The sequence below is a fragment of the Pseudopodoces humilis genome, chromosome 30 (genome assembly GCF_049639895.1).
Source record: "Pseudopodoces humilis isolate 2021_Gansu_Grassland_sample_001 chromosome 30, ASM4963989v1, whole genome shotgun sequence".
NCBI classification, from domain to species: Eukaryota; Metazoa; Chordata; class Aves; order Passeriformes; family Paridae; genus Pseudopodoces; species Pseudopodoces humilis.
In genome coordinates this window covers 3,574,713-3,588,759 of record NC_142229.1, presented here as the reverse complement: position 1 = coordinate 3,588,759, position 14,047 = coordinate 3,574,713, and the positions used below count along the sequence as shown (strand labels likewise).

Here is a 14,047-nt window from a genome sequence, read left to right as displayed (position 1 = left end):
ACTGAAGGGCTCTGAGCTGGTCCTGCAGGGCACATCTGGTTGAGGGGTGGAGGCAGACGTGTTAGGTGCCTACCTAGGGCTAGGACGGGCCAGTTCCCTAGTGCTCTGTGGGAGATGGACTGCTTTTCCAGGCACAGGTAATGACTGTTGGTTCATGGCCCAGCTCTTAGAGGTGCTGGGGCAAGCAGCTCAGCTGTTCAGGCGCAAGGGATGGTTGCTGGTGTCAGAATAGTTTGCACTTTCTCCAGCCTACCTTGAGGAAGAAGGAATGCCTGCTGATAGCTGAGAGTCTGGTCTATATGGGTGGGGGCAGGACATTCCTCTGGAATGCTGGGATGCTGAATTGCTGGAACTCCCAGGACAGTTTATTCACAGCCAGTACAAGGGAGGAAAAGAGATTGTACTCCTGTAACAGGTGAGCCACTTCACCTTCAATGCCCCTCTGTCTCTCCAGACCATCACTGCCAATGAACTGGGAAATGACAACGGTGTGCTCTGTATAATGTTCCTCCACATGGCTCATACGCATTGAGCTTTGGGTCTGTGGGAACTGCATCATGAGGCTGACTCCTTGACACATGTCTGGGGTCTTCGTTCAGGCTGCTGAAAATTTACAATGAGCATTGCACCCCTGACTGGTGGATTATGACACCTGCCTTTCTTTCCCACTCCCCCCACCCTGGAATTCTCTCAATATCCCCCAGGGACTTCCAAATTCCCCTGGGACTACACAGATCTTCAAAGAACTCCCCAGGGGAGTTCCCCAGGGACTCCCAAATCCATTCTGGGAACCCTCCAAAAGAACTCCTTTGGATCTGGACCCTTCAAAATCCACCCCCGGACTCCCAGTGTTCCCCAGGATGCCCTTGAATCTCCCCAACCCCCCAGGGATGCCTTGGTACCCTCCAACTGCCCCTCAGGAGTCCCTCAAATCCATCTTGGTACCCACAACATCCATTAGGACCCTACTCCACATCCTCCCAGGTCCCCCAAATCTACCCAGGGTCCCTCCAAATCAACCCTGGAAACCCCAAATCCCCCTCACTCCCCAACATCCTCTGAGACACTGCACCGCCCCCCCCCCCACCCCAGACTCCCCAAATCCATCCTGCACCCCCCCCAAATCAACCCTGGGATCCTCACAGACAACCCCTGGGATACTCCAGATCTGCTCAAAGACATCCTGAGCCCTCAAATTCACTTATAAGATCCCCCCCCAGACACCCTCTACTCCCTGGGACCTCTCTGGCAGCCCCCAAATGTAACCTGGAAACCTCTCCATCCCAGGACTCCTCCCAAACACCCCTTGGACCCTCCAAACCCCTCCAGACTGCCCTCCCCCAGTCCACCCTGGAACAGCAAATTCTACCCTCAGAATCCCCACAAACATTCTCTGGAACCCTCCAACCCCCTTGAGACCCCCTAAATCCCCCCTAGTATACCCCAGTGTGACTGGGAACTCCACTCCCCTTGGGACTTTCCAATCCCCATTAGATGCCCCCAAATCCACCAGATACCCCCCAGGACCCCTTGGGGTTCTTCACCACCCTCTGGATCCCCCAAATCCACCCTGAGACACACAAACATCCGCTGAGAAACCAGTGGGACCACCCAAATCCACCCTGGGACCCCCTAAGCACTCCCTGGAACCCTCTGGGACCACCTCTACACAAAGCTCCACCTCAACACTGTTCCAGCCCCACCATGTCCTTGCCCTTCCCCCACCACGTGGTGGCCTTGTCCTCCCTCAGTGTCCTTGTGTGCCTCTTGATGTCCTTGTGTCCACCCATCCCCCAGATGCCTCCCAGACTGGATGTCCCCTGTGCCCCTTCTGCTGTGGTGGCACTATCTCCCTCTCACATTAGGGTGTCCCTAGAGGGTTTTCTCCATGCCCCCAGGGTGTCACTGTGTTCCTTTCCCCACCGTGGATGTCCCCAGGGCGGTGCCCTCCAAGTCTCCATGCCCAGGATATCCCCAAGATGTCAGCCCTTGTCCCCCTACGTGGGGTGTCCCCAAGGTGTCCCCGTCCAGTGTGTCCCTGTCCCTGGGGTGTCCCCACAGTGTCCCTAGGGTAACAAGCAGGATGTTCCCATGTCCCCAAGGTCTCCCCAGGACTTCCCCATGTCTTCCCATATCCTAACGTCTCCCACAGCCCCCCTCCACATCCCCTATGCCCCCCCTATCATTCCCACTCCTGTGCCTTCCATGACCCCTGATGTCTCCGCTTCCCCCATATCCCACTCATGTTTCCATGGCCCCACGTGTCCCAGCATGTCACTGCATCTCCATGTCCCCTGTGCTCCCAACATTCCCCATGTCCCCCAACATTCCACTCTACCTTCCCCTGTCACAGGCACAGGAACTTTGCTTGCTCTTTGCCCAGGGGCTCCCTTACTATTGGTATTGCCCTGCTGGTGCTTTAGGAGGTGAGGGCCAGGGGGGCCAAGGGTGATCCAAGGGGGATCCTCCTATGGAGTTGAGGGAGGGTTCTATGGGCACTTGGAGGGGGGCTGTGGGTACTGGGAGGAGTGGGGTGGGGGTGTCCAGAGGGGCTGTGGCAGATCCTATGGGTTCTGGGGGTGTCTCTGGGGGATTCGGGGGGTCTAGGAGGATCTCTATGGATGCTAAGGGGATGTAGTTGGGGCTGTGGAGGGCTACCGGGAAGTGCTATGAGAGGGCCCCTTCCCCCAGTGGGAGGTCTGTCAGGGTATCGGGGGAGGGTCACTTGATACTGGGGCCCACTCCCCACTACTAGGGGCACAGGGTGTTTGAGCTGCCTGTGGTTGGATTTGAAAGGACCCTGTGCCCTGAGAGTGTATTTAGGGGGTTGCTGCCCCTGGGAGATGCTGTGAAGGAGTGTCCTGGGGTGGCTTTATGATAGTGGTATAGTCCTCAATTGCCTGGTTTATGTTACATATTAAGGGGGTTGCTGAGGGGCTTCACAGTGCAGGTGATGGAGAACACATACTTGCGCTCACTGCCCGCTGCTTCATCTTGTTCCCCAAGGACCTGCAACGAGCCCAACACCTGCAGGGGTTCTAGAGGGGGACCATCTGGTGGGGGACACCCCCAGGATCTCCACACCATGACTCAACCCTTGGCACTCTCCCACAGGGACCACCACCCTGGGGGCCCTCCTCCTGACATCTTCACATCCCTAATCTTATTTGGGACCCTGAGGGATCCCCACGTTGAGACATCCCCCACCTGGGACCCCCTTCTGCAATAACTCTCCTGGGGTACCCCCACCATTGGACCCCCACCTCTGGAGTCCCCAAAAATTCCCCCAGTGACACATCCCAGGGTGGGGCTCCCCTTCCTGACTTCAGCACACCTCAGATCATTGTGGGTTCCCACCTATAATTGTCCCAGGACCTACTCACTGGAGGGACATCACCCCCAAGGGGACATCTCTAGGACTCACACTCTATTGGGGACCTCCCTCACTGCTGCTGGACCCCAATAAATGTCTCTGATCCTCAAATGCTACTGCCAGAGTGAGGGAAACTGGGGGCAGGCACCCACTGAGGAGGCTCTGGGTGCGGGGATTTACGGGGGGGTGGGAGGGCTGTGGGGATTGGGATGGGGGACACCTGGTGAGGGGAGGATTTGTGGGGTGAGGCACCCCCAGGGTGGCTGGTTCTGGGGAAATTTCAGTCAGGGGCAACCACAGGGGGCTCAGGGGGGAATGAGTGGGTGCATCTGGGAAGTCGATGGAAAGAGTTCAGGGGTGAACCCATTATTGCAGACCAGGCCTCGAGGGGGCGGAGCTTAAAATGTCCCTTTTATAAGGTGGTGTTTGAGGGGCAGGGCCTAAGGGGCCGCTTTTTTAGTGGTGGGGTCATTTTGAGGGGCTTGGGATTAGGAGTTTGCTTTATGGGAGGAATCAATGCATCAGGAGGCAGGAATTCTAGGGGCAGGGCCTACGGGTCCGTTTTGTAGAGGATGGAGGGCTGCCTGCAGGGGCGGGGGGCAGCGTTCCCCTTTATAACAGCCGAGCGGTCGGTGACGGGCAGGGCTTCATGAGAGCCGGGGCTTTGAGTCCCCTTTGAAAGGGGGCGAGCTTCAAGGGGCGGGGTTTTAGGGGTGTCGGTTTTGTGGGGCGGCGCCTAGGGTCCACTTTTATAGTTGCGGGGGGGGGGGGGGGTGGAGGGGGTGTCGGGGGGGGGTGTGCGTGCACAACCTGCAAGGGGCAGGACTTGAGCCCCATAGGGCGTGGTTTCGGGGGTTCCCAATATAGGGGCTCTACAGCCACCCCCGGCGGGCCATGGCGGCTGCGGCGCTGCTGCTGTTGCTGCTGCTGTTGCTGTCGTCACTGTCGCTGGCGGCGCTGCTGCGGCGGGACGATGGGCGCGGCCCGCGCTGGGGGGCGCTGCACCTCTTGCACCCGCAGGGGGCGCTGCACCTGAGCCGCCTGGCGCGGCGGCACGGGCCCGTGCTGCGCCTGCGCTTGGGGGACCGCGGTGAGTGGCGGGGCGCCCCAAAACGGACCTGCCCCGAATCTGCCCTGGGACTCGAGATTCTCCCCCCCCAGACCTCCCTCTCCCCGGTCCTTAGGGACTCTCCGAACTTCCAACCCTGCCCTTTCCCCCTGCCGTTGGGACCTCCCCAAACTTCGGACCTCTCCTCAAATCCCCCAGATCTTTCCTGAGGCCCTAACCTCCCGACGCTCCACCCAAAACCCCCACCCCAGGATTCACCACTTGGTTTGGGACCCCCCAGTTTTGTGGTCCTCCTCAGCTCCTCCTCTTCCCTGCAGATGTGCTGGTGCCGAGCTCGGTGGGGACCATCCGTGAGGCGCTGGTCCGGCACTGGGGGGACTGGCTGGGCCGCCCCACCAGTTATCTGGGTATGGGGGCAGGGGAGGCCGGGTGGGCTATGGAGGGGTGGGGTAGGAAGGGTTCCTGTGGGGGTTTGGGGAGTCGCTATGGAGTGCGTGGTAGGGAAGCCCTTTGGGGAATTTGTAGTGAGTCACTGTGGGATTTGTGGGGTTCCCTGTGGGGCTTAGGGTGTCTCTAAGGGCTTGGGGAGGAGGGGCTATGGGATAGAGAGTCCCTATAGGGTTTGAGGGGGTCCCTATGAGATTGAAGGGTTTGTTATGGGATTTGGAGGGCGTCACTATGTGGTTGGGGATATGGCTACTGGGAGGGGGTGGTGGCACTTCTGGAGGTGTGGGTTGCTTATAGGGGCTAGGGCAGTCTCTGGAGGTCTCTGCTCCACCAGACACACCCTTCAGCCTCCAGGGTTCCTGGTGGAATTAGGGGGGGTCTTATTTAGAAGGTGGCTATGGGGTTAAAGGAGGCTTTATGAGCTAGAGGGGCCCTACAGAACACCCCTGGTGTGATGGAGGTGGGTCCCTATAGGGGCTGAGGGGGGATTTCTGGGGGTCCCTGACTCCCCCTGCCCAATACCAGGGTCGCTGGTGTCACGGGGGGGCCGGGACCTGGCACTGGGAGGCCCCTGCCCTGGCTGGCGGCGGCAGCGGGTAGCAGTGCGGGGGGCACTGGCACAGGCTGGGGGGCGTCTCGGGCCCCTCCTTTGGCTGCAGGGCCAGAAGTTGTGTGAGGTGAGACCCTTAAACTGACTTCTTCCCAAAGTGATCCCCCTGCAACCCTGACACCCCCAAAACTGATCCTCCTTGCAATAATATTGACCAGCAAAACCCTGTCCCCTGCATCCCAAAACTGATACCTTAAACCCCATTCCCTTCACCCAAACCCCACCCATGCACCTTAGCCATGCACCTTGCGTCTGAAAACTGCTCCCCCAAACCATGCCCGCTGCACTCAACCCCCACTCTCTGCGTCCCAAACCTGATCCCCAACCCTGCACCCACACCACACTCCCTGTCCCCCAAAACAGACCCACCCAGATCTCACCCTCTGCACCTCAAAAGGGCATTATCCCTGTGAATCCCCAAAACTCCCTTAGAGTTCCCCACTTCTCTCCTGTGACCCCCCCTAAACTACCCTTAGACTCCCCCTTTAGCTCCCCCAGGGCTCCCCCTAACCCTCCTCTTTCCCCCAGGAGCTGCGTTCCCATGGGGAGGCCCCTGTGGACCCCTTTGAGGTGTTCACCTTCCATACCTGCAGCACCATCGCACGCCTCCTCTTTGGAGACCTGGTGGGGATTTGGGGGGGGCCCAGGATGGAGAGAGGGGTTTGGGGGAGGACCCTAGTTTTTATGGGGGCCCAGGGGTTTGGGGAGGACCCAGGAGTTTGTGGAGGGGATGTCTAGCTGTTTGGGGGAACTGAGCAATTTGTGGGTGGGTGGCAGGGGTTTGGGGGCACACGGGAGTTCGAGGGGACCCAAGTGTCTGAAATTGTGTTGGGTGTCTTCTGGGGCTTGTGAGAGAACTCGAGTACTGGACAGTTCACAGGTGTGTCCTCCTCCAGGTGCCCCCTCCAGGGGAGCTCCGGGCCTTCTCCCGCTGCTTGGGGGAGCTGCTGCAGGTTTGGGGGCACAGCAGCGTACGGGCGCTTGATCTGCTGCCCCTGTTGCGGGTAAGGCTGGAAGGTCCTATGGGGCTGTGGCCTTTTTGCTGCATGAGGGTCTATGGAGCCCAGGGCTCTAGAGCCTTATAGGGGCAGTGAGGGAACTGAGGGGGCTACAGGGGGGCTGTGGGCCCGTGGGAGGGCTGTAGGGCCCTGGGAAGGGCTGTGAGTGTCAGGGGGCTTATGTGGCCCATGAGAGGGATATGCCAGGGGTTATAGTGTCTATATGGGGCTAGGGGAAGTGTTACAGGGTCTATATGGTGTTGGGCAGCTTTGTGGGCCTGGGAGGGGCAGTGGTGGGGGCTCTATAGGGCTAGGGTGGTCCATATGAGGTAAAATGTCTCTGTGGAGCTGAGGGTATCTATAGGACATTGGAGGAGTCTATATGGCCCAGGGGAGCAGCCATAGGGTTTCTCTGGGGCTCAGGACTTACACGGCGTCTCTGGGGGAGGGGGTGTCTCTCTGAGGTCAAGCGTTCTTTGGGGGTTGAGGGTCCCTATAGAGTCCCTATGCCCAGGCCCTGCCCAACCCAGGATTGCGGAAGCTGCTGCAGCTTGTCCAGCACCGTGACACCTTCGTGGAGGCCCAGATCCAGCGGCACCAGGTGGGGAGGCCTGGGGAGCTGGTGGGCAGCCGGGGATTAGGAGCGGTCTGGTGGGAACAGAGGGTCAGGGGAGACCCGGGGGTTTGGAAAATACCTGGGGGTCTGGAAGGAGCCAGGTTCTGGGTGGAAACCAGGAGTTTTGGGGGGGTGCCCAGGGGCATGAGGGGACCTACATATTTTGGGGGAAACAGGTTTGGGGGGACCCAAGGAGACAGGAAGACCTGGGGGTCTGGAGGGGAAGTGGGGTTGGGGGAGGAACTGGGGATTTGGGGGGACTTGGGGGTTTGGAAGGGACTCCCATGTTTGGGGGCAGCTGGGGATCAGGAGAACCCCCCAACATGTGTCATCCCCTTGCCAGGCATGCCCCTCCCCTCCCCCAGACACAGTTTTGGGGGCACTGCTGGGGCATAATTCTGGGGCACGGGGTGGCTCCCTGAGCCCCCCCCGGCTGCACATGGCGCTGGTCGACCTGTTCATTGGGGGCACTGAGACCACGGCGGCTGCTCTGGGCTGGGCTGTAGCCTTCTTGCTGCATCGTCCTGAGGTGAAATGCATGTCCCTCCCTGTCTTCCATGCAGCACTGGGAGGTCCTGTGTGTCCCCATTGGTCCCATATCCCCACCCACATCCTGTGTGTGTTCTGTATGTCCCTCATGTTCCCTTCTCCATGGGCTTCCTACTGCCCTGCCGCCAGATGACATGCGTGGGCACCATGTGTACAGTCCCAAGGCTCCACGTGTGTCCCTGGGGGTCCCATATCCCCACCTGTGTCCTACATGTCCCACATGTCCTCCTCCCCATGGCCGACACCGTGCCCTTGCACCACCCTGAGGTGCCACATGCATGTCAGAGCCACGTCCAAGTCCCTGTGCATGTTCGTGGAAGGGAGTCGGGTCCTCGCATATGTTCCCCAGGAGGGTCCCATATCCCCCACCCATGTCCCGTGCATCTCCTGTGGCCACTAGTGTCCGCCCACCCTGTCCTGAGATGCCACATGGATGTCACAGACATACCAGAGCTGTGTCTGTGTCCCCACATGGCTCCTCGATTTGGGGATTCCACAGAGAGGTGGCTCAGGGTCTGGGGATAGAGGGTCTCAAGAGACAGGTCTGGGGGCTCAGGGGTGTCCCCAAGGAGGAGGGAAGAGCATGTTTTTTAGGGAGTTGGTGGATCCCAGAGCAGGCTGGGGGGTTGGGAGGAATCTGGGTGTTTAAGGGGTTCCCCAAGGGAGAGGGCCAAGTTTGGGGATGGTCTGGGGTCCCAGGGCCAGGTTCATGAGTTCAGGAGGGTATGGGGTTCTAGGGAGTCCCTCTGTCACCCCATTGCCACTGTGTGCCCCCCCGGGATGCCCCTCTCCTCTGACAGCCCATGACAGACACGGCAAACTTGTGCTACACCTGTGCAGCTGCAGGCACGGCTGCGGGCAGAGTTGGAGGGTGCACATGGACCCCCTGGGCCGGGGGACATGGGGCGCCTGCCCCTTCTTCAGGCCACCGTCAGCGAGACTCTGCGGCTGCGGCCCCCTGCACCTCTGGCGCTGCCCCACTGCGCCCTGCGCCATACCAGGTGCTGAGACAAACCAGTACAGTCTAGTGTGGGGGAGGGATGCTGGGAGGAGCTGCAATGAACCAGTCTGGGTCAGGGGGAGCTGAGAGGAGCCATTACAGACCAGTAAAGGACCACTTGATATCACCAGTAGGGTCCACGAGAGCCCAGCAGAGCCCATTAGACCCCAGTGAGTCCCACTAAGACCCATCAGGTCCCGGTATGGCCCCAGTAAGACTCCAGTATAACCATAGGTGCTAGTAAATCCCAGGAGGGCCCAGTAGAAGTAGGGCTGCAGTAGACCCCAGTAGACCGGTATGGGCCCAGAAAGTCCCTGTAGGACCCAGTAGGCCTCAGCTGACCCCAGAACATTCCCAGTAAGACTCGTTAGGTCCCAGTAAGCCCCAGTATAACCCCAGTATGTCCCACTAGGCCCCAACAGGTCCTGGAATGACCCCAGTAGACCCTAACCGACACCCAGTAGATCCTAGGAGACCCCACAATAGTCCCAGTAGGGCCCAGCAAAGCCCAGAAGATCCCAGCAGGAGTTCCCAGTATATCCCAGTAAGTCCCAGCGTGGCCCCATTAAACCCCAGTAGACATCCAGTAGCCCTCAGAAAAGCTCACTATGGCTCCAACAATTCCCAGTGAGCCCCAGTAGACTCCAGTATGGCCCCAGTAGACCTCAGCAGGCACTCAGTAAATACCAGAGAGCCCCAGTATGGGCCCAGTATACTCCAGCAGATACTCAGTAACTCCCAGTAGTAGCTACCGGATCCCAGTAGGGACCCTGTAGACGCAAACAAACATCCAGTAATACCTAGTAGCCCCCAGAAAGCCCCTGTATGGCCTCAGTAGGTCCCGCGCATCTTTCAGTAGTCCCCAGCAGACCCCAGTCCATCTCAGTGCCCCCTGTCCCCTTCCAGTCTTGGGGGGCTCCCCGTGGTGGCTGGCACCGTCTTGGTCCCCAACCTGCTGGCAGCCCAACAGGACCCTGACATCTGGCAGAACCCTGAGGTCTTCCTGCCCGGTATGTGGGTATGCCTGCACTCGGAAGTCCCCACCGCCAAACTCCTGGGGTCTCCTCAAACATCAAACTGGATTTCTCCAGTCATGGGGTTTCCCTTGACTCCTGGGTATCCTGGGAACACCTTGGCATCATGAGTGCCCCCCTGATGCCTGAATCACCCCAAACCCACACCCCCTTCCCCAAACCTGCGGTCCTCCCCACCATCCCCATCGTCCCCCCCCCATATATCTGGGTACCGCCCAAAACCTGTGGGTCCCTCTGTTCCTCCCCTCTATTTCCCTCCCACCAAACCCTTGAGATCCCCCTCAGGTGTCTGAAGCCTCCCCAGACATGTGAATCCCCTCTGATGCCCTGGGGTCACCCTCGAGCCTCAGGGTGCCTCCACCCAAACCCCCACGTCTCTTTTTCTGAAACCCGGGGTCCAACCTGGGGAACCCCCAGGTTCCCTCTAAACTTGTCGGCCCACCCATCGCCCCAGCTCCCCTCGAAAGCCTGTGGGTCTCCCCCATCCCCGCGGAGCCCCCTCAAACCCGATCCGTCGCCCTCCAGAGCGGTTCCTGGCCCCGGGCGCCCCCTCGCGGTCACTGCTGCCGTTCGGCTGCGGGGCGCGCTCGTGCCCGGGGGAGGGTCTGGCGCGGGCGGAGCTCTTCGTGTTCCTGGGGCTGATCCTGTGGGAATTCCGTCTGGAGCCGGGCCCGGGGGGACTGCCGGGGCTGAGGGGGTCGCCGGGTACGGTGTTGCGCTGCCCCCCCTTTCGCCTGCGCATGGTGCCTTGCCAGCGCTCGGGCTCACCCTGACCTGACTCCAACTGGCCACTTTATTACTTTTCCTGAACACTCTATGACTCACCTGACTTTTTCTGACCCTTCCTGAACACACTTGACTTCACCTGACTCTGTGTGACTCTGCCTGAACCTGGCGGACCTTGACCCCCTGACCGACCCCACCTGACCTTGGCCTCACCCTTGCCAGCCCTATGCCTCACTTTGACACTGGCTATGACCCTAGCTGTGACCCTAGCTAACTCCATCTAGCCCTGCTTGAACGCTGTGTGACTCCATCCCAACTCACCTGACCCTTACTAACCACACCTGACCCTACCTTGTCCCTGCCTGACCCCCGGGTGGCCCCATTCAACACCCCAGATGCCAGGGTCAGTGCAGTGTGGGAGGGCCCCATTTTCCTCCTCCCAATAAAATTTATACTTTTGACCCCATCCCGGAAGTTCCGGCTCTTTCTGGGACCTCCACAAAGAGAACACGCGCCTCCTTTTTTCTCTGCCCTCGCGGCGCCGGCCGACCCCGGCGGCCGGTCCTTCCCGCGACGCCGCGGGCAAGGAGCCGGGACCGCTGCACGGCTTCGGATGAGGATGAGGCACGCGAGAGCGCCCCTTTTTGGGTTCTCTCTCTCGGGCTCGCTTCTCTCTCTCTCTCTCTCTCTCTCTCTCCTCCCCCCCCGGCCTTTGGGGTTTTCTGCCTTCCCTTCTCTCTCGGGTTTTTTTCTCTCTCTGTGCGCGTCTCTCTCGCGGGGCCCGCGCCCCTCGAGACACCGGGGGGTGGAGGAGGAGGAGAGAAAGGGCCTTCTCGCGCCCTCGAAAGTCACGCGCGCGGGACGGGGGGGCTCTGGCTGGGGCTGACCCGCCCCCGAAAACCGGCCCCCGCCCGCCGACCGGTCGCGGGTGAGCGACCGGCCGCCGGCGAGAGGTTGGGGCCGAAGGGGAGCGAACCCCCCTCCGACACTTCCCCCCACACCGGGCCGAGCGGAAAGCACCGGACGTGCTAGAGGAGACAGCGACCCGACGAGGCGGGCGCGGCCCGGACAACCGAGGCCCCCTGGCCGGGGCGGCTCGCTCTGCAGCAGGTGGCGGCACGACAAAAGAGCACCGAGCGGCACGCGCGCGGAACGGGCTCTTTTCCCCCGTCCGCAGCCCCACTACTACAGATGTACAGAACAGCAATTTATCCACCGGGACCTTCTGACAAACTTTGCCCATTATGTGTCCAGAGGACTCCAAGTACTGACTTTACATGTCCACAAGCGTGGCCAAAGCTACACATACAGAGCAACACCAAGTTCTCACGGTGTACCAAGAGAAACAAAGATGTAATAACATTATTTCTTAGACAACTATTGGGGATGAAGTCAAATGTAAAGAAAAAATGGAAATGTAAAAAATGATGGACGTTAGTGCACACGGATACAGAGTTTCTGCTTTTGAGCAACGCAGATGCCTGGGGAGGGAGTGAGCAGGGCAGTGTCTGTAAATAGCAGGGAGGGGTGAAAGAGAGTTAAGTGTGTAAAGTGACACGGCTGGGCTCGAGGGGGGACACGGCGTTAAGGAAATAATTCCTTTTTTTGTCACTGCTGCACTGAATTTCATAGGCGTGTGACTAGATGCCTAATATATTTAAAGCAGGTTTTATTCTTACAGGTGTTTTGCACACTGAAGTGTGTGCCAAATTTTTTTTTCCAGACGTGAGGTATAGTGCTGGGTGTTTAATTTGGTATGTTACTTCTTCTGTTGTCTAAATAACTGCAGCACCCTCCCTGTGCCTGTGTAGTGCAGGGGCAGGCGAGCGCTGGTTATAAAGGTGGTGATAATTAGGAATAACCTATTAAAGCTGGGATAAAAGGTTCAAAATCATTGCTTAGAGTACTGCATAGATGCACCAGAAGTAACTACATCCTGGAAGTGCTGTGTGTCTGAAACTGTTTCCACCTACTCATTTTTAGCTCCTTTTTCTGACTCTGCTTCTATTCCAACAGACCCATCTGAGCCTGGCGTTCGCTAAACACCTCCGCGTGGTGGGAGATGAGTCTAGGAAGAAATACCTTCAATCCACCGGTGAGGCAGAAAGGACTCAGTTCAAGGAATACTGCACACAGATGAAGGTAAAGTCCTTAACAGTCTATTTCTTCCCCATAACAAATAATTCATTAGTGTATTCCTGGCCGTGTGCTGCAGGGCACGTTGGAAGGTACACGTGAGTGACGCTTCCGCTCGCGTCGAGGCAGACACACGCGTTCCTCATGCACCTTCTCCCTGCCTGACATGAGCTAACAGAGTCTGCCGAGGTGTGCCTGACTGGTTGTGAGGGCCAGATCTTTGTTGCCCTCATTTCAGTGAAGGAAACTCGAATTTCTTCTTGTATTTAGCACCACACGTGGGTGTAAAGTTCAGCTGCCACGTGCCAGTTGAGGATTGATTTGGTCAAGGAGAGGAATTTTTGCCTAGAAAGATTTGGCACTCCAGTTTCTGTTGCATGGCAGAGGCCACCCAAGATCTAAATGTTGCAATAAGTGTCCCGAGCTACTTCCAATCTGTTCTTAAAAATTTGTGTCTGCAACTGGAGTGATTCTGTGCCTTATCCGGAGATGGTGCATTCTGGCTTTTCAGCGTGAACAGTGACGCTCCCAAGTTTTAAAGTGTCAATCTTTCTCTCGTAGGTTAAGATGGGCACAGCTCTAGGTGGCCCATAGCTTGGGGTTCATCTCAGAAGGAGGGACTTCATTTGGCCACAGAGAAGACGTGCCTTCCCTGCAAGGAGCAGGAAAGATAATCCACAGCCTCTTGGGGAGGCTTAAACTTGAGTAAGTTTTTGTAGCCACCGATGCTGTCGAGAAAGGTAGGCAGATTGCAGTCACCTGAGGACTGGCAACTTTTCACAATGAGCACAGCAAGTGCCACTTGTAACTTTTCTCTAAAAAATCCTTTTTCTGTTTCTCTGTTTCTGCTGCATGTCTTCTGTATTTTTCTTTTTATTCTTGGATCTCTCAGCCTCCTTTGGATTGAATTCTTTGGGGATCCTCCCTCGTGGGGAGCCCTGCTTATCTCAGTTCTTATTATTCAAAGGAAACTCCCAAGCTCGTTAGAATCTTGTTTCTCGTGTTTCTTAAAGGGTCATCACAGAACTTGACAGGTCTCTCCAGGCTGGCTGCACAAGGTTAATCTTTGCAATCTGGTACATTTCTTTCTTCTGACGGTACAAACAAGACCTTGTGGCACACTTTGTGTCTGATGCACAGAATGGCCCCGAAATACATAGTTCTTTTATCTTTATACCTATTTTTACCCAATTAACAATAGACACGTATATTATTTTTCTTAATGACCCAATGACCCATCTCCTCTGTGATGCACTACGGCATTTTCTGTCCAATCACTTACTATTACCCAAAAACCTCCAGGAGTAGAACATGAAGAAGAAAGAAGGGACAAGAGAGAACACTGTAAATCCTCCATCTTGTCTCCTGTTCTCTAAACTAACTTTTTCACCCAATGATTTAAAAAAACTTTCTAATCTACACATTTACACTTTTAGCTTTTTCTATCTAACTTTAATATTTGTTTTCATGTATCACCATGAAAACATGC

General features: G+C 57.5%; 1 protein-coding gene across 1 annotated transcript; it reads left to right on the top strand.

Moving 5' to 3' along the window:
* The first annotated feature begins 4,267 nt into the window (after nucleotides 1–4,267).
* Nucleotides 4,268–10,888, top strand: CYP21A2 (cytochrome P450 family 21 subfamily A member 2). The gene is made up of 10 exons (XM_088068342.1): nucleotides 4,268–4,463; nucleotides 4,760–4,849; nucleotides 5,415–5,566; nucleotides 6,028–6,123; nucleotides 6,396–6,503; nucleotides 7,012–7,098; nucleotides 7,457–7,642; nucleotides 8,503–8,663; nucleotides 9,569–9,672; nucleotides 10,222–10,888. Exons 1-10 carry the CDS (start codon nucleotides 4,268–4,270, stop codon nucleotides 10,467–10,469), a joined length of 1,428 nt encoding a protein of 475 aa, XP_087924468.1. The 3' UTR covers nucleotides 10,470–10,888.
* Nucleotides 10,889–14,047: the final 3,159 nt, after the last annotated feature.